Source organism: Enhydra lutris, unplaced genomic scaffold (assembly GCF_002288905.1).
Source record: "Enhydra lutris kenyoni isolate GAN:26980312 unplaced genomic scaffold, ASM228890v2 scaffoldscaffold13, whole genome shotgun sequence".
Classification (NCBI taxonomy): Eukaryota; Metazoa; Chordata; class Mammalia; order Carnivora; family Mustelidae; genus Enhydra; species Enhydra lutris.
In genome coordinates this window covers 16,648,488-16,667,650 of record NW_019154097.1, presented here as the reverse complement: position 1 = coordinate 16,667,650, position 19,163 = coordinate 16,648,488, and the positions used below count along the sequence as shown (strand labels likewise).

The 19,163-nt window shown below is 43.6% G+C and overlaps 1 protein-coding gene across 2 annotated transcripts in view; it reads left to right on the top strand.

The window, feature by feature from the left end:
* LOC111145823 (erythrocyte membrane protein band 4.1 like 4B) overlaps positions 1–19,163 on the top strand; it is a 125,833-nt gene that overhangs the window by 68,568 nt on the left and 38,102 nt on the right. Inside the window, exon 16 of one of the 2 annotated variants that reach the window (XM_022501077.1) lies at positions 1,749–3,350. The exons of the other annotated variant lie outside the window; for it this stretch is intronic. Within the exon in view, the coding sequence (XP_022356785.1) occupies positions 1,749–1,899 (151 nt within the window). The 3' untranslated portion in view covers positions 1,900–3,350. Of the gene's footprint in view, positions 1–1,748; positions 3,351–19,163 lie in introns of those variants that run through there. 2 annotated transcript variants of the gene reach the window in all.

Sequence of the window (19,163 nt, the reverse complement as noted above, 5' to 3'; positions counted from 1 at the left end):
TGTGGATTTACCAAAGTTATGCTTTTTGAAATAAAAATGAATCGGGTTTTGTTTTTTTGGTGGTTTTTTGTTTTTGTTTTTTGATTTTTTTTTTTTTTTTTTTTTTTTTTTTTTAGGCATTCTAACCTCAGATATTTTTGGTTTGGTTTTGTGTTAGAAATCTTACTTAAAAAAAAAAAAAAAAGAAATCTTACTTAAAATGTCTAAATAACATTTTCCTGTCCCAAGAATTCCACTACTAAAAATGTGAGTCAAGCTTGGGGATTTTTGTTGAGGGTTTTTTGAAGGGAATATTTTTCAGGGGTGGGGTAGGTGGAGGGGTTGTTTGGGTGTTTTTGTTTTGGTTTTGTGACAGATCTTTTTTCTAAACCCAAGGGTCAGCAAACTTTGTTCGGAGCCAGATAACCAGTATTTTCAGCTTTGTTGTCTCTGTCACAACTACTCACCTCTGCCTTGCGGCTCAAAAGCAGCCAGAGACAACCCAGAAGGGAATGGGCATGGCTGCATTCCGATAAAACTTATTTACGAAAACGGGCAGCGAGTGGGATCTAGCCTGCGGGCTGTTTGCTCACCTCTGCCCTAACCTACATCACAGTCCTTTCCAAGGAAACTGGCACCTGCCTTGCTGGGTTTTTCATTAGGCTGGAGAGTGTTTTGATGCCAGCTTTGTAAAGGCAAACGTTCCTTTTCAGATTTGAATTTTAGATCAGTCTTAATTGGTGTTTATGTGTGAAGCTCTTTCTGTTGGTGAATTCAGTTTGCATAAAGTTACTGCTTGGTGAGGTTGCTAGCCTTGCTGCTTGAGAAGGTATGGAGAGAATGGAGGGATGAAAATAAATCCATGTGGAGCGAGGCAAAGGAGAGCAATTAGTTCTTGATGGTTCTTGCCACTTTAGTTGGGAGACCTTGGAGGAGGACCATAGTGCAGTTTTATCGACAACACTCGATACTCGGGTAACTTTTTAAAGCTAGTCAGCCCGGTGGAGTAATAACTCTAAACGTTTCTGTATTGCTAAAGGCAGTTTCTTTTCCAGACATAAGAAAACAGAAGAGATTTCTAGAAATGCTATTTTTATTAACCTTATTTTTAGAGAATTTTAGACTTTTTAGTGCCTATTTTACCACATTCGTTTTCTTCTGAGGCATGACCTTGCCCAGCAGTTGGCAGCGGGGATTCTGTGGGAGGCCATGACAGGGTCCTCTCCGGGTAGCATTGGCTTCCCCTTCGAGCTTGCTGATGCTCATTCTTTGCCCCACCCCAACCCTGCTGGATCAGTGTCAGGGGGTAGGGCCCAGCACTCGGTGTCTTATCAGGCTCTCAGGAGTTAGAGAAGCCTGAGATACCTACCCCAGGAAAAGAGAGTTCCTGGGCCCAGCACTCTTGGCAAACGCTGCCTAAGGCATTCACAGCACCCCTTAGCAGTGTGCTCACAGCCCTGGGAGGTGCCTGGTCAAGGACACCTTGTCACCTAACTTTCCCCAGACTGACTTGCTCATCAGGGTGCCTTTTGAGAAATGATGGTGCGGCCGTGGAATGGGCTTCTCTTGACTGGGATGTTGATAGGTCACCTGCATTCTGAATTTTAAACATACCTTAGAAAATCCATTCGTTTCCATTCGTAAGCCATCCCCATTAACACGGCTCATGGTTTCTCCTGCCCACCTCCCTCATGCTTGTGTTATTTCACTCACATTTCTGCATTTTCTTCCATCCCTCCCGCTAATCATTCACTCTGCCAACAAAACAGGCCATGCTTTCAGGATGACAGGCCGCTGCACTGGGAAACATCGGCCAGTGGAGGGGGCAGCCATTTCGATTATGTCCACGACCAGAACCAGAAGAACTTAGGAGGAATGCAAAGTATGGTGTATCGAGATAAACTCATGACTGCACTTTGAGAGACTGAAGCATCTCACCTCCCTTCACCATCATAGTGTCCTTACACCCCATGAAAAGTGTCTTGGCATTACATAGATGTGTTTGCACAAGTGTCTTTGCGGAAATGTTCTGAGAGATGTTCCCGGCGTCCGTGTAAATGTTTGCAAACAGCCACAATCACTAGTCCTAACTGTCCTAACAGTAGTCCCAACTGTTGACTGCATTCTCAATAAAATGAAGGTAGTTAAAGGCTCAGGAATCACTTTAATCTGATTTTAAAATTGGAGTAAAAGTCTGTGTTTATCATATTGCTATGTACTTCATATTTCTTTGTTATTTAACGAACGGGACCAAATAACACCAGAAGAATATGGGAAGATAGCTCTGTGGAGAGCACCGCACAGTCCTGAGGTGACGAGGAGGCCGCTGGGGCCCAGCCCCGGCCACTGTGAGAGGGCAGACAAGCCCTTCTCTTCTGTTGGCCTCCTTTGCCCCCTCCGGAAAGAGTGGGTTGGACTAAATGATCGCCAAGCTCCTCTGCAGTTCAGTGATCTATGCAAAGTTAGTATTTTCGGTCTGAGGATCTGACATTCCAATGGAATTTCTCAGAGGAAAACTGCAGAATTCCCTTCTCTAACAGAGGCTTACCCCTTTCAGAAGCTGAATGAAGCGTATTACTGGTTAGGTGGGGATGTGTATACGGGGAGGCTCTGAATTTCCTATTTAAAGCAGGTTAGCCACTTTGAATCCTAGCAGTTTTACGAATCACAAACTGCATAGCGTCCGTTTTGATAGAACTTGCTGCTCCAGTACGAGAATAATTTTTTAAATTATTGATTGGTGCTGCTAGCTTGTGTGATTTCAGAAGACGTAATTATGAATACACACTGTCAGAATTTATAGAACTTGAGGCTCGGTTTTTACCCTGGACTTCACTCTTTTAAAAAGCAACATGCAATCCAAGATCTATTTATGGCTCAAATTTGAGTATATAGGATTTTAATGGCGTTGTGCCAAAACGTCCTGTCAAAGGATAAGGATGTCGCGCTGTCACTTTGTAGATCCAGCCGATCAATGTGCTTTCTTTGCGGGAAGAACTTGTACCGAAATATTTATTGCCCCCCTTTTTAAGCCACAAAGTCAAACATTTTTTTTTTTTCTCTTAATAGACCTGAGATCTTTCCCACCAGTATTTTTGTGAAAGCAATTCTTAAACGCCATTTCCATATGTGTCATTGTAATTTGGCCCATTTTAAGCCTTTTTAAAAAATGTATTGACATCTCTGAGATACCTTATTGCTAAAATCCGGATCTATTCTTGGTTACCACAAAAAATGTGTACTGAGGGAGGTACTCAGCTACGCGCCCTGCACAGTACAGCCAGTCACCTACAGACTCTTCCGAAGACACCTGTTCACAGGTCTGCTCTGTCTTAGCAGATGTTTTGATCCTCAGTGTTTGTACTGCCTACAAATAAATGTGTTCCGAATCCTTTAATCTTACTGATACGTTTTTACAAATGTGTTTCCAAGGAATAAAGATTATTCTTGCTTTTTTGGACTCCATCTTCATTTTATGTTGCACGGAAGTATCCTTTGCGGATGATGTAGATGACGGGACAGGGAGCTTTTGGAAGCCTGAAGGTGAGCGTTCAGTTAGGTGACGTGGAGCGAGTTCATCTCAGAATGAAGCTGCTCTCGGAAGGGGTGGCTCTGGTAGGCACAGTGGTTGAAGCACTTCTTCATGGGGTGCATCTGTGGTGAAGGTTCTAGATGCCGGTCACAGGCGCTGAGCCGAGCAAAGTGGTGACAGAGTGGGTTTCCCCCATCACCGTCCTGTGGTGAGGGTGTGTGTTTGTCCTGGCTGCCATTGCTGCTACTGGTGGAAAGACACCCAGACGTGTGTCTATGGCCCCCTGGAAATTGTGTATACACGGAGACCCTCTAATAAATGCCTTTCTGCTTAAAACAACTTGAGTGGATTCAGTTGTCTACAGCCCAGAAGTTGAACCGGGATGCTTACTGATGACCTCCTAGCTAAATGGCGTGTACACTTTTCATCCCTCAGCTTAGCAGGCCTTTCCCTACTGCATTTGGCAGTAGTGGTCAGTCACTCGTGGCTTCTTGAAATTCTGTGCCCTTGGCTGCTGTGCTCTCTGGTTCTCTAGCTCTTTAACTTTTTCCTCGGTCTTTGTAACAGCCTCATTGTTCTGTTTTCCTGTTAAGTGTTGGTGTTTTCCAGGGGTCCTTCCTCTGCCCACTGCCTTTCTTGCCATCACAGTAGATCCTGCGTCTCCTGCTGGCACCATTGTATAGCTGTGGACTCTGGAGTCGTTATTGCTAACCCAGATTACTCCTATCTATGAGTTTTTTATACTGACATTTCAACCCATATACATGTCAAACTCATGTCAGAGTCAAATTCATCATCTTTTACTGGAGAAAGAAGAAGATACTAACTGATTCTCCTCTACCCGCAAGAAGAACGTATACGTCCTCCATCCATGGCTCTTTTCTTCCCCCTTTGCCACCCATATCCAGGCAGTCCCCAGGGTTACTCAGCTCCTGACGTGTCCCACTCTGACCTTGCAGCAGCATCTTCTCTCTGCATCAGAGGTGCTCTTCCTGGTCTCCTTGACTCCAGGCTCCTGCCAAGCTCCTTGTCCTCACAGTCATTCCGATGATGGACATCTGCCAGAGTTCTCCAGCATCGTAGGGTGAGGCTCGAGGCCTTCTGTATGGAATTCCTTTGCTGTCTGCTTCCATTCTATTGCTCTAGCTCGTTTTGCCCCATTTCTTACCCTCCTGTTTAAATTTCTACACCACCAAGCTTCTGGTCGTTCCTGGCATGCACCATATCCTGCTGTTGCTCCCATCTGTGCTTTGCAAATACTGTTCCTTCTGCTGAGAACACTCTCACTCCCATCTCCCTTGCCCAATTCCTGCTCACCCCTTAGATGCCTCTGCTCAGACGCGTCTTCTCCCCAGGACTCCAACCACCCCCACCTCTGCAGAGTGGATTAGTTTCTGTGTTCTGCTCTATGCCTGCCCCTCAGCCCTGCTATATCAATGTTGCATTCACTACTTTACATTAAAACTGCCTCTTTTGTTCATCATCCTGGAGACTGTACGTTCTTTAAGTGTGAGCTTTGTCCCATGTTTGCCTTTGTTCCCCAGTGCCTGATAGATAGCAGGTGCTCAATGAATGTCTGTTCAGCAAATGAATTATTCCACATTCATTCTAACAGAAACGTCCAACCAGGGGCGCCTGGGTGTCTCAGTTGGTTAAGCGTCAGCCTTTGGCTTGGGTCATGCTCTCAGCGTCCTGGGATCGAGCCCTGCATCTGGCTCCCTGCACAGTAGGGAATCTGCTTCTCCATCTCCCTCTGCAGCTCCCCCTGCTTGTGCTCTCTCTCTGTGTCCAATGAATAAATAAAATCTTAAAAAAAAAAAAAAAAAAACTATCTAGCTAGATAACAGGCAGCATGTCATCCCTGAGCTGGTCCGAAGGTATCTGAACAGCTATACCTAGCCCAGGGCGTCGCGTTTGGGTAGCGTGCTGACCATCAGCTGTGCTCTGGCTTCAGCTTCATCGTTGGAATATGACCCAGTGTGTCTGTGGTGTTCTCTTCCAAAGCACTGGCATGACGCATGTGGTTGCTACGGGGCAGATGATGCTGGAGATGCACCAGAAACCCTGGTAGGTTGACAGGGATCCTCAAGAACACGCAGGGACTGTCAGCTAGATGCGCGCACCCAGCCCTATGTGGGTCGCTTCACTTGATCTTCCGGGCCACTCTGTGTGATGCGCAGTGTCCTCTTTGCTCACATTTGGAAGCTCGGGCTTCGGGTTGAGCGAGAAGCTTGCCATTGTCACGCGTGCAGGTCCAACTCCCAGCCCGCGTTCTCGGCCCCTGGGCTTTGACGCTTCTCACCAATGACCATCTCGCCATCTGGGACCCTGTTGATTTCTCTGTATCCATGAGACTAGTACTAGATTATGTTGAGCAGTTCACTACCCCGAGATCTGGTTACTAACTAGAAAGCCACTCACCACCACCAGCATCCATGTCCCTACGCACCAGTGGTCTAGTGACCCTGTTACCCTTCCCAGAGGTCTCGTAACCCCTAACACCTTACCATCACTCCTGTTGCAATCTAGAACCTGCATTTGCTCGATAACCCCTTTCCAAAGGAGCAGAGATTGAACATTATTTTCTTCTTAATGAACCACTCTGCTGGAGGCAATCCACTGCGTCTGTCCCCAGAGCCCCTGAACTAGTCATTTCTTCTGGAGTTATTATCTGCCTGCACCGCCAAGCTCGAGACTCCATAATTAACGGAATTAACTTCTTGCATTTTTGAAATTCGGGTATTTACCAGTCTTGGATCATCTCTTTTATTTTTCCGTGACTCACTCAGAATATTGAACAGTGAGCTGACAGTATGGTCAGATTGATGTAATTCATGTGGACTGAAAGACTTGAAATCGTGCCAGGTGATTATCTTGGCCTTCAAAACCCACTTGCCTGTTTCGTTTCTTGGTCTACCATTTCCACTGAAAAGGGTTCTTAACAGCAGAGATGAAGGAATAAGGACAGTATGGGAGTACTGCTTATTTTTTCCTTGCCTGTTAATATGGCACCATCCTTCCAGGTCAGTGACTCTAGCCTCATGGGTCCTGGTCTGAACACAACTAATAATAGATCCTTTTTGTTGCCCTTGACTTTCCAGCTTTTAACTAGTCCTTTAAGATCTGAGCTCATCAGAAAACTCCCTGAGCAGCCATATTGATCCTTTGGATCAATATTTCCCAAACTCAGCTCTAAGTCAATTCCCTGACTGTACTGAATCTTCCAAAAGGACCAGGTAAATACATTAAATAGGCTTAAGGATGATTTGCCTCTGCTATTTCCCTCCAGGAGGCAACCAGCAAATGCCAGAGGTAAGGCACAATGGGGCAAAGAGAGGGAAACACAAACTGCTCTTAAGAGTCCCTTTGCACATGAAAAGTAGCACATTTTTAAGAGGCCCCAGGAGTATCTAAAAGGTGAAACTAATGTGAAATTGATATTCAGCTGAGCCTCTGCAAAAGAAATCTTAAATAATTCTGCAAACTGGCCAACTTCCCCAGAATTAGGGAGCCAAAGAATTGCTTGGATAGCTTACTAAAAATAGAAAGTGCTAGACTCTATTTAAGTGGTTGATGGTGAGCCCTAAGGAAACTTCATCTGAAGTCCCCAGGCGAGTCTGTGATGGACAAGTGTAGGACCTCCCCTTGGAAAAGCACAGCTTCCTATCAGGTTTGCTTTTGTCTTATGGTTCAATTTGAACTCATTTAGACGCCAGTTCCTTTTTTTTTTTTTTTAAGTAGGCATGCTATCAAAAAGTAAACAGATACATCATAAGAAGGAGCTAGAGATGGCTACTCAGCATAGTTTTGCACTTGCTTAGGTTCACAGTGAAGTAGAAGAACACGAAAATTCTAGGGTTTCTTTATATGGCTTTAATTTCACCCTGAGTTCCTTCTCCCAAGTCTGTCAAACTGAATCTGTCGTTGTTCTGCTCTCCCACTGGAAGCAAGGGTCTAGAGAACTGTATCCACTGGTGAAGAAGGTGGCCTGGACACACCAGCGTAGGGACCCATGCAGAGATTCGAACCCATCATGGGGAAGAAGCAGAAGCTTGCAGAAGCAAAATGGCAGGATACTGCCCACTGATGAGGGACAGACTGCAGGCCCCATGTGGAGTGGTGATTTTGTTGGGGGCAGGAGTCCTGCACTTTTCCCACGAGGTGATGTGTGAATGCTCTGGTGTCTTCCATGCTCTGAATCCCAACTTTGCCACTTCCCAGCCATGTGACCTTTGTTGGGTTTCTTCTCTGTGCCTCCTTTTTGGTGTCCCTGAACAGAATTAAAGGATATTATCCATGGAAGGGGGTTTGCACCATGTTTGGTGGTGGCTAGCAGCACTTTTTGGTGGTTTTGGAGATTTAAGGCCTTAGCAGTCCATGTGGTGAGAGACGGGTCAAAGAAATTCAGTCTCCCCCAAGGAATGGTCTGTGTTAAAGGCTGCTGGCTTGGGATGTATGGTCTAAGTTTAGCAATGGAAAGAGGTGCTTGGCTCCAGGAGAAAGATCAGTTAGAAGAGGGTTAGCACAGGGAGCCTGCTTCCCTCTCTATCTCTGCCTGCCTCTCTGTCTACTTGTGATCTCTGTCAAATAAATAAATAAAATCTTAAAAAAAAAAAAAAAGAGGAGGGTTAGCACAATACATAAGACACATCTCTGAAACTCGAACAAGCCAAGAGCAGAAACACCGTGGGGATCTTTTGAGACAGAATAAAAAGAAAGGAAGATGATATTTCTGTCTGAGAATACTAGGAAGTAACTATCCAGGCGGCATGTGGACAATGCTTTCCCATCTGCTGACGGCAAAACTGGTGGAAGAAGGAACTGGTGAGACCACTGAGAATTCATTCTGTGGGTACAATGGAGATCCAGAAGTTGGGAGAATTGAAACAGCATCCGCTCTCTTCCCAACTTGTCTAGCTTAGGACTTCATCTTCTACAAAGCAGAGGAGGCTTTTAACAATTAGGGGGCTAAGTAGAAAGTCAGTAATAAAGGGAACTGCTGTGCTTTTTCACTTATTTTAGTAGGTAATATGGTGGTTAAAAATTCAGAGGAAAATACCTGAAAGTTACTTTTCCTCTCCACCTTCTTATTCCCTAGGTCCGCAGTTCTCCCCAGAGGCAAACATTGTTAGTGTTTCATTGTGTCAATCCAGGAGCTATTCCACGTATAAATAAGTACTCGTATTTAACCAGTCATACATGACGGTCCTTTAGGCTGCCCCCAATCTCTAAAATTACAGTTTTTCTGCTGTCATTTTACGTTCCGTTTATGCACCTGAGTAAATCCATCTGTAGAGAAACTCCCTGGGAACAGGGGCGCTGGCTAAAGAGGTACGTGCATATTTAATTTGGACATTGCCTAACAAAGTTTCACTCTGAAGATATTCTACTTGATTACATGTATCTCCCCCAGGCCTCCCAGCACACCAGCGACTTGACAGGGCCTCCCATCCTACAGGGAGCAAGCGCATAGCCTTAACTGGGTCTTTTAAACCTTTGATGGGTAAAAATCAGAATGTCCTGGGCACCTGGGTGGCTCAGTGGGTTAAGCCGCTGCCTTCGGCTCAGGTCATGATCTCAGGGTCCTGGGATCGAGTCCCGCATCGGGCTCTCTGCTTGGCGGGGAGCCTGCTTCCCTCTCTCTCTCTGCCTGCCTCTCTGTCTACTTGTGATCTCTCTCTGTCAAATAAATAAATAAAATCTTTAAAAAAAAAAAATCAGAATGTCCATTTTAATTGTATTTCTCTAGAAGCAAGGTTGCCTACCTTTTCATCTTGTTGAATGCCATTTGTTACATGTTTTCCCTGAACCATCTGGAAGCTCTGCTCTTACGCCGTGCTCTTTATTACAGACCAGACTGATGAAGTAAAATTAATCGTGTCATCATAGCCTTTTTAATAGCGGAGCAAGGGAAGGATGGAAAGAGTTGATATTTACCAGACATTTTTTGAAAGCAGATTTCTAGAAACTCAGATAACAATCAGCATGATACAGTGCCCTGGAGATCAGAAAAAAGAATCTGGACAACATGAAAATAGACAGGGTAAAGGACTTGATTTCTAGCACCCATCTTTCCGTTCCTGTTTAGGAGTTTGTGGAGAACTTTCCACTCCAACTTCTTTTTTTTTTTTTTTTAATTTTTATTTTTATTTATTTGACAGAGATCACAAGTAGGCAGACAGGCAGGCAGAGAGAGGGGAGGAGGAGAAGCAGGCTCCCTGCTGAGCAGAGAGCCTGATGCTGGGCTGGATCCCAGGACTCTGGGATCATGACCTGAGCCGAAGGCAGAGGCTTTAACCCACTGAGCCACCCAGGCGCCCCTCCACTCCAACTTCTTAAATACTCACTCAGACTTTGTGAATTTCCCCAGTGCATTGGCCGCGGAAGCAAGGGTTTACTTTCAGTCACAATTAAAGTCCTAATTGAGCAGGCCTAAAATCCCACTGTTTCCCAAGACTTGCCAGCGGTTTTATTGCTGCAAAGGCTGCAGAATTTAAAACACCCCCACTGCTGTAGTCCAGGCAGTCCGCTAAGCAGGGTGAGAATAATTAGAGGAACATCCCCATAGGCTCGTGTTGTAAGAAGACCACAGAACCTACCTAATCATCCCCTCCTGAATTGTGAATGGCTTCAACAGCCACTTCCAACAGCAGAAACCTCAAAAGCAAAAGCTGTTGCTATGCTAACGGCTAAGCCAGCTTCATCCCGCAGCTGAATAATGGAGGCTGTATCTATATTCAAGGCAATTAAACGGGCCCTTAATATTAGGTCCAGTGTATATCTTCAGAGGCTAACCAAGTCTGTTTACGGGAGAAGCTTCTGGAAAACCTACATGAATTGTGGAACGGAGAAAGGATCACTTGGGGAGATTTTAAAACACAAAAACCGAAATAGATGAATCCTCCTCTGTATCACCTCAGGAACACATACCCAGTGTTCCGCTCCCGCTCCCGCTCCCGCTCCCGCTGCTGTCTTGTGCAATTAGAACGTCTAAAACCTGCCCTTAACAGAGCGTGCATTTTCTTCATCTAGCTTGAACTTCATTCTGGAATGAATAATAGTTTAATTTCATTCATTCTGATGAGTTGGATGCTGTCTGCCTAGTGGAAAAAATAACACTCAGCTCATGCCCAAGCCGGCCATGGCTCTTTCACGGTGCAAAGACGGGCTCCTTAGACGTTATCCTGCACAGCTCGTAGCTGCGTGTTCGTGGCAATGATTTTTTTTTTTGTCTTGCTGCTCCTTGAGGCCTCCCAGATGATACTGTTTGGGGATGCACTTAAAGAAGTGGTGAGGGGTGAGTCTGTTAATGTCACTACCCACCTGATCAAAGAAAATCTTCGTTGAAAGCAAAAAGTGGACCCCGGAATGCAGAAATGAGAGGCCCCCCCCAAAAAAGTCCCTAGGAAACCGAGAAGGGAAAGCACTGTTAGATTTATTACAAGTGAATGCTGTAAGAGAAAACAACTATATTTGTGTCAGTATTTTTTTTTTTAAGGCAGGAAAGAGATTGAATAAACTCTTAGTCATGAGCCTCTGTGCAGAAATGCACTCATGAAATATTTATTCCTTGGGCTCAGATCCTGAAATTGATCCGGAATTGTTAAAATCCTAGATTTCACCACAAAGTTTTTCTAAAGCCCTTCTCACAGCTTCTCTGTGCCTCAAACAATCAGAAAGACATTATAAACTTAGTAGGAGTCACGTTAGGTTAAATGTATTTTCTAGCAAAAACTCTATCAAGGTCTGCCTACCTACTTACAGCCGTTTGGTAAAACCATTTGATACCACTTTCACCGAAGGAAAATTCCAGATTCAAAGATGCGGACACATACCCCACTACTCTCTCTCACACAGGACAGATGCAGCCACCAGGAGACATGAAGAGCCTCTCATTGCTCCTTAAGATGTGGAATGTTCTACAGTTTTACAGAGGCTGTTTAGTGTTAGGAACAACGAGGAGCTTCTGACCAACGTGAAGCTTTTATGAATAGACACTTGATAAATTACCTAAGGAGAATTAAACTTTAATGCACTACAACATTTATTCAGCAAATATTTACTGTGTTTCTACGCTGTGCCAAGTACTATCATAGGCACCGGGAATTGATGTTGAAGAAGACTCTGCCTTTGGCTGTAGGCAGTTAATAAACTAGTCAAAACAACAGCTACCAATCTTATAGACTCAGACAGCACCTGAACTAACACTAGAATTAGTTTCAGGTTGATTGCTTGGAAGATGGCTTGAAAGAAATACAAATTGAGAAAATTCCCATCTGTCCATTAGTCTGTATAAAGGAATCTAAACCATGCCCTATATATGTGTGTGTGTGTGTGTGTGTGTGTGTGTGTGTATGTATATGTATATATGTGTATATGTATATGTATATGTATATGTATAATTTGACCTTTTCGCACAAGAGGAAAATGAGGTCGTTTCATCTTTTCTCTCTAGTCACTTAAAAAAAAATTAGTAAAACCACTAAGTTACTGTAAGAAATGATCCCTATTTAACAGACCTAACATTCCTAATGTGTCCCATTTCTGAGATGTTAATAACAATTTTCTTCTCAAACCCATTATGGAAAAGATGCAGTCTTTCAAATATACTCTCTTCTTACGGCCAAATAGTGCACTTGCTTGCGCTAAATGTAATAAGAACTTGTAGCATATGTTTGTCTAATGACCCACTCTGTTCAGTCTCTACTAAATTAAAATTGATGTAAGTGACAAGTATCCTGGAAACAATGATGAGTAAATGTACCTTCCCTCATCTCTCAGTTGGACATGGCACAAATCAAATTATTTCATTGAGCTGTAGTTCCTGGCATATAAATACATAATGACTGTTTGGCCAAAAATGCAGTGTCTGGGGCCCAGATAAGTGAAATAGGTTACCTGAGGTCACATAGCTAAGCCCTAACAAAATCAAAGCTAAGTGCCTGCTAGTGTCCTTTTAATGTCATTGTAATACTCCTTTCATCCACCGGCAAGGCAGTCTCTCAGCGCTAAAGAGAGCACTGGGCTCTCGAGTCAGGTTGCCTGAGTTCATATCCCAGCTCTGCCATTTACTAGCTGTGTGACTTTGAGAAAGTTAAGTAGCCTCTCTGTTACCATTTCCTTACCTGCAAAATACGGATAATAATAACTGTCCCTTCTTCAAACGGTTGTTAGAGGATTGAATATGTTAATAGACAGCACAGGGCTGGGCAACCAAAAATGTTAGCTTTTGAGTTTTTTCCTCTGTGAGTATTTAGAGAGCGTGATTAATGCACCAGTGTTCAGCCAGGAAGTCTGATTCTGGCTGACACCATCTGCTGTAAAAACATGGTAATTGAGGAGATTCTGCTAAGAGCCCCAATTGGAGAGCCACAGTTCAGGCTGATGGACAGGATATGGACTAGTGGAAACTTCTTCTTGTCCTTGGCACACATAGAAAATGACATATTTGTATAGCACACTGGGGTAAGCAGATAAGACCATTTGAGCTGTAACCCATCCAAAGTCCATTTGCTGGGAAGCTCTGCCGGGATATTCATCGATATCTCCCTGATGCTTTCGCTCTGATTAGGAACATGGACTTGTCCCCACCTAGGCTAAAAGCGAAACAGGAGCCAGTTGGCCGCGACCAGGCACGTCTAGAGTGTTTTGAGAGCTTGTGTGCTGTGTGGGCTACCTAGAAGCTGGTCCTGCCTCAGGACCCCTGCTGTGGAGTTAAGCCAGGTGTCATGAACAGATAACAGAGTGACTCTGAGTCCAGGCAGCATGCATACGTGCGGTGAGCGATCGAGACGTGACGCTGGAGAACTTCAGATAGGATACTCGCTCTGTTTTCCTAGGAGAGACTTTCAGCTGGCACAGTGTGGATGGGGGATTTCTTGGCCATCCAGACATTGGCATTTCATTAAAAGCAGAACATCTGTTGATTTCTTGGCCTTCCTGCCTGATTACTTAGTTGTTTGGAAGGTAGAAGAAACACCGCCTGTGTTACTGTTATTAATTCTGGTCAGCAAGGAAGACTAAGTTGGAAATGTGTGAGTGGCGAGATCCTTGGGGAAAAAAATGACTCTTATGTCTTGAAATTTTTTTTTTTTTTAAAGATTTTATTATTTGACAGACAGAGATCACAAGTAGGCAGAGAGGCAGGCGGTGGGGGGGGGGAAGCAGGCTCCCCGCTGAGCAGAGAGCCCAGTGCCAGGCTGGATCCCAGGACCCCGGGATCGTGACCTGAGCCGAAGGCAAAGGCTTAACCCACTGAGCCACCCAGGCACCCCTGTCTTGAAATTGTTAATACAAAATGAGAGGAGCTTAGGGTTTAATCCTTCATACCAAAGAGAAGATGGGTCTAAAAGGGGGATATTTTTCATATGGACTGTAAATATATATCATCGATCATCTGAAAGAGAAAGGCTTTTAGGGAGCCATAATTTAAAACAGTATTTTATCTTAATTTTTTCAAGATTTTATTTATTTATTTGAGAGACAGAGATCACAAGTAGGCAGAGAGAGACAGGGAAGCAGGCTCCCTGCCGAGCAGAGAGCCTGATGCAGGACTCTATCCCAGGACCCTGGGATCATGACCCAAGCAGAAGGCAGAGGCTTTAACCCACGAGCCATCCAGGCACCCCATAACAGTATTTTAAATAGAAGGAAGGTGGAACATATAAAAGAAAGAAGGGGTGTAGACCTTTTTCTAAAAGGACTTTTAAAGTTTCCTAGATGTCTGGTTTAGTTGGAACAAAGATGAACAGTTTAAGGACAGCCATTCTTTTTTTTTTAAGATTTTATTTTTAAGTAATCTCCAATAGTCATTCCTGAAGATTAACAGGACAGAAGAAACACTCCTCAGCTTCTGTTTTGCTTTTCTCCTTTTTGATAAGGAAACCAGGCAGAATACTAACTGCCGAGGGGGAAAAGAACAAAGAGAAGGAAACTGAAGTCCAAGATGAGAGAACAGTCAGGAAATTAGTTCAAGCCTTCAGGCGTAAAAAAATGGCCACGAGGAATAAGGAGAGAATTTGTTATGTCATTGCTGAGTCAGCATCACTATGCTTTGAAGAACTACGGAGTCTTGGGGAAATGCCAGAATGGACAGGGAAATGTCATACAAGTTCTTGAAAATTGTGTTTTTTAAAAACCGGACTGACAAGCTTGATGGTGGTATCAAAAAAGAATCTTTTTTAAGCACTTAGTTTAGGAAGTAATGTTCACTTAGGAATAGCATGGATTAACTCAGAATAAGGGGTGCTAATGCTCCAAGATTCTTAGTAGACTGAGTAAAAGGACCATGTCTAACCTGGTTAAGTAGAATTTGTCAGACACCGGACTTTAATGTTGAAACACTGGGTAATGTACACACTTCAGGAATAAGAATAACTATTAATATTCAACACCATTCTGCAAACCTTACCAAAGCAATAAGCCAAGAAAATAGAATAAGCAATAAATACCAGAAAAGAAGAAACAAAATTTATGTGATTATGGAAAATACAAATGAATTACAGTTCATAAGAGAGGTAAGCAAAGTGGCCAGAGGCAGAAATATCGTAAAGTCCATAATTTTGTGTATCTAGTAGCATAAAATTAGAGGAAATATAATAATAAATGAAATCCTATTTTCAGTTGTGACAAAACTGGAATTCACCTAGGAATTAAATTAATAATATATGTTGCTTACCTTTGTGGAAAAGTAAAAAATTCTAACTGATGGACATTTAAAAGATCTGAATAAAGGATGAAAAGTACCCTATTCCTTAAGAATACACTCTCTCAAATCCATAATATTTAGTGCTCCAAATCAGAATTCCAATGGGATTTTTTTTTTTTTTTTGGTAGTAACTTGAGCTGTAAAATAATCTGAAAGAGGAAGTTCATAACAATAGTCAAGAAAAAAAAGAAGAACAACGGTGTGGGAAAGGGAACAGGATTTGTCCTGTCAGATATTTAAAAAAAAAAAAAAATACACACACACACACACACACACACACACACACAAAAGTAATTAAGACAATCTGGTGCTGGTTGAGTAACAGAGAAGAAGGTCAATAAAAATAGGAAAAATCCAGAAACACACATAAATACACGCCCCGTATTTTCACCTTAAGCATCTCCGACAAGCATTTTCGCTGCAAACATTTTCTTTGCATAACGACTTGGCTGTAAAGTAATTTTGCCCTAAAAGATAAAATCATGATAAATAAAAGAGGGACATTCACTTAAAAAGACATTGTGGAACATGAAAAATTGAATAACAAAAAAAAAAAGTGGAATAACAAAATTCTAAACACTTTATTGCAAAATAAATAAATATTTGACTACATCAAAAATGTATAGCCTAGAGTCATAGCAACACTGCACAAATAACTGATTTTATTTTGTACATTGTACCTATGCGCTCGTTTTCAAGGTCTACTGTTCATAGTATTACATACATGTATTTTGGGGGGCACTGATCGATCTTAGTCGGCATTGCGCTTTTACTTTCGTCTCCACGATTTCTGCCTTGGCTAACAGAGGTATCCGTTTCCAAGTGGTAGGACCTGAATTTGCAGCTGAGTTTTGTATTGTTTCCTAAAAGCTTTCTACACTGTTGTTTGTTCTTGGCACGTTGTCCCATGACTGTCGCTAGATGTTCCCAAGTTCCATGGGGAAAGTGGAAGAAATGCTAAGGCTGTCGTGTGTTTGTAACTGAGCTTTCTTAATGACATTGCAACTGGTGCATTGTTTCCTGGCCTAGTAGAGTGTGCCGTCTGGCTCTTACAGGGTCTTCTTTCACACTTCCAGTAAGTTTTATCACTGCGTTTTCTATTAAGCTGATATACGTAGTTATCATCCACCCCATCTACTCATCACCGTACAGACCATGATGAGCGCCAGCTAAGATTAATATGATAGAAAAATGGGAACTTTGCCAGTGGAGAATTGAAACCGAACTGTCAGCCAGTTGTTTTATATTTTACAGCAGAATTCTCTTACAGCCAATCAGATATGCGGTGATAACGAACGGGGCAGGACTTCTTGCAGTGGAGACGCACATGGCGAAGGTGTTTACGGGGAAACTACCTAGCAGCACCCATGGTGGATGTTGTACATCAATCCCGGACAGTCAGGAACACGGAGACCGCACGAGGCATATCTTACAGAGGGAATTTCATGAGGGGAATTGGTTACACAAGAGATGAAGAGCTAGGAAGCTAAGCTGGACAGTGAGACAAGCCAGAGATTAGCTACACTAGAACTAGAGCTGGAGGGACAGAGGGAGGCAGCAGTTCAACGCCCAGGGCCTGGGGCCACAGGGAACTCACAGCTTCTGCTGGAAACATCACCTGAGGCAGAAGAGATGGGGAAGAAACACCTTGACTTCTCTCCTTTTCCCACCTTCCAGGCTCTGCCAGTGCCTCCCACCGGCCAAGCCTACAAAAAAGCCAGAGGGCAGAGAGCCTGAGAAATGTATTTCCTTGGAAACACAGCAGGTCGGAGCAGAGCAGAGCAGGGATCTGAGAGCTCTCGGGAAAGTGACTGGCACATGCAGAAGATGGCATTTCAAGTTAGTGGGACAAGGATGCATTACTCCTTTGGTGATGTTGGGACAACTGCCTCCCCATTTCAGAAAAGAAAAATGAGAACTTCCCCTTACAATATGCACATAAGCTCTTCTTCCCTCTTGGCTCTTCCCCGGGCTTAGATTAGCTGCCCCTCCTCGCTTAAGCCTCATCAAAGCACCTGTCACACTGCCTTGGACTTGTTACTCAGCAGTGGGCTCCTTGAGGGCAAGGACAACCTTTCATTTGTCTTTGCACTCCCCTGCCTACCACCGTGCCGGGCACAGGAGTTGGCACTTAAATATTTATTGAGTGCATTGATATCTAATTTTCTTTTCAATCTGACCAGTATTAGTTGAACACCTGCTGTGTGCTTAGCTCAGGGGAGGGTATGGAAACGTGACATGACCGTCTCTGTTCCTACAGAGGAAGGCAAGATGTGTACACAAGGATGTCTCAGGCAGTACGGTTCTGAGGAGGTCTTAGGATTTTCCCGATGAGTGCGTTTGCTGACTGAAATAGAAGCCAAGACAGATGGGAAGATGTAGCAGATGGGCAGCAAGCAGAGAGGCAGTAGTCCTGGATTGTGTCCCAGGCTCAGCCAGTTACCCACAGTGTGACCCGGTCACCTCATTCCCCCAGCGAGCCCCACTTCCCCATGTGCAAAGTGAAGAGGTCAGACTAGGGCAGTGGGGCTCAGCGCTGACTGCCCACTGGACTTAGAGATCGATGGTGATGTCATTGGTCTGGGGTAGGGTCTAGGCATGGATATTTTTCAAAATCTTCCCTGGTAATTTTTTTTTTTTTTTTGGTAATTTTTTTTTTAAATCAATTTTATAAAGATACAAGTTAGTATCATACAATTCACCAATTTAAACTGTACAGTTCCATGGTTTTTAGCATTTTCACAAAGTTGTACAGCCATCGCTACAATCTAATTTTAGAACCTTTCTGCCGCCCCTGAAGAGACCCTGTATCATTAGCAGTCCCTTGCTGTCTCCCCCGATCCTCCCCAGTCCTAGGGAACCATGAATCTACTTTCTGTCTCTACGGTCTTGCCTATTCTGAACATTCCCCATAGACGGAATCATGCAACACGTGGCCTTTTGTGTCTGGCTTTTTCATTCACTGTGACTTTTTCAAGGTTCTTTTATGTCCTAGCATGGATGAATATTTTGTCCCAATTCATGGCTGAATATCATTTCACTCTATGGCTACACCACATTTTATTTATCCATTCATCAGTTGATGGACATTTGGGTTGTTTCTACCTTTTGGCCATTATGATTAATGGGGCTACGAATATTCACGGACAGGTTTTTGTGTGGACATATTTTCATTTCTCTTGGGCATATATATCCCCAGGAGTGGAATTGCTGGGTCGTGCGGTAACTCTGTGTTTAACTTTTTTGAGGAACTGCCAGGTGTTTTCCCAAAGCAGCTGTACCATTCTGCATTCCCACCAGTGGTATGTGGGAGTTCCCCTGGTGATTTTAATATTTGTCTGGGGGTATAAAACCACCAAATAGAGGGTCTCCATTTTCTGTGATTTCTTATCTAGGAATAGCTCCCCAGAGCTGCCCCCCAGAAGCCCATGTCACCCAGAACTTGACTGAGTGGTAGACTGTACGGGACAGTTGGCTTCTGAGAGCACCCTCATCATTCCTGGCCTTATTCTTGAGAAAAAGCCCCGTTGAGTTGTCTGTTCCAGCTCAAGACCCTCCCCAGTTCCTGCCCTGCCCTGGTCACAGTTCTGGCAGGATTATTCAGAATAATTATACCATTTTATACTAGTTATAATATTTAATAAAGAATGACATAGTAATGTTATTAACATACTAGTTACTGGGGCACATGGGTGGCCCAGTCGTTGAGTGTCTGCCTTTGGCTCAGGTCATGATCCCAGGGTCCTAAGATGGGCTCTTCATCGGGCTCTCTGCTCACCAGGAGGCCTGCTTCTCCCTCTCCCATGCCCCCTGTTGGTGTTCCCTCTCTCACTGTATCTCTGTCAAATAAATAAAATCTTTAAAAAAAAAAAAAAGAAATACATAAATATAATACTAATTACTATAATACCATAATAACAAATGTTACTGATATTATTATAACAT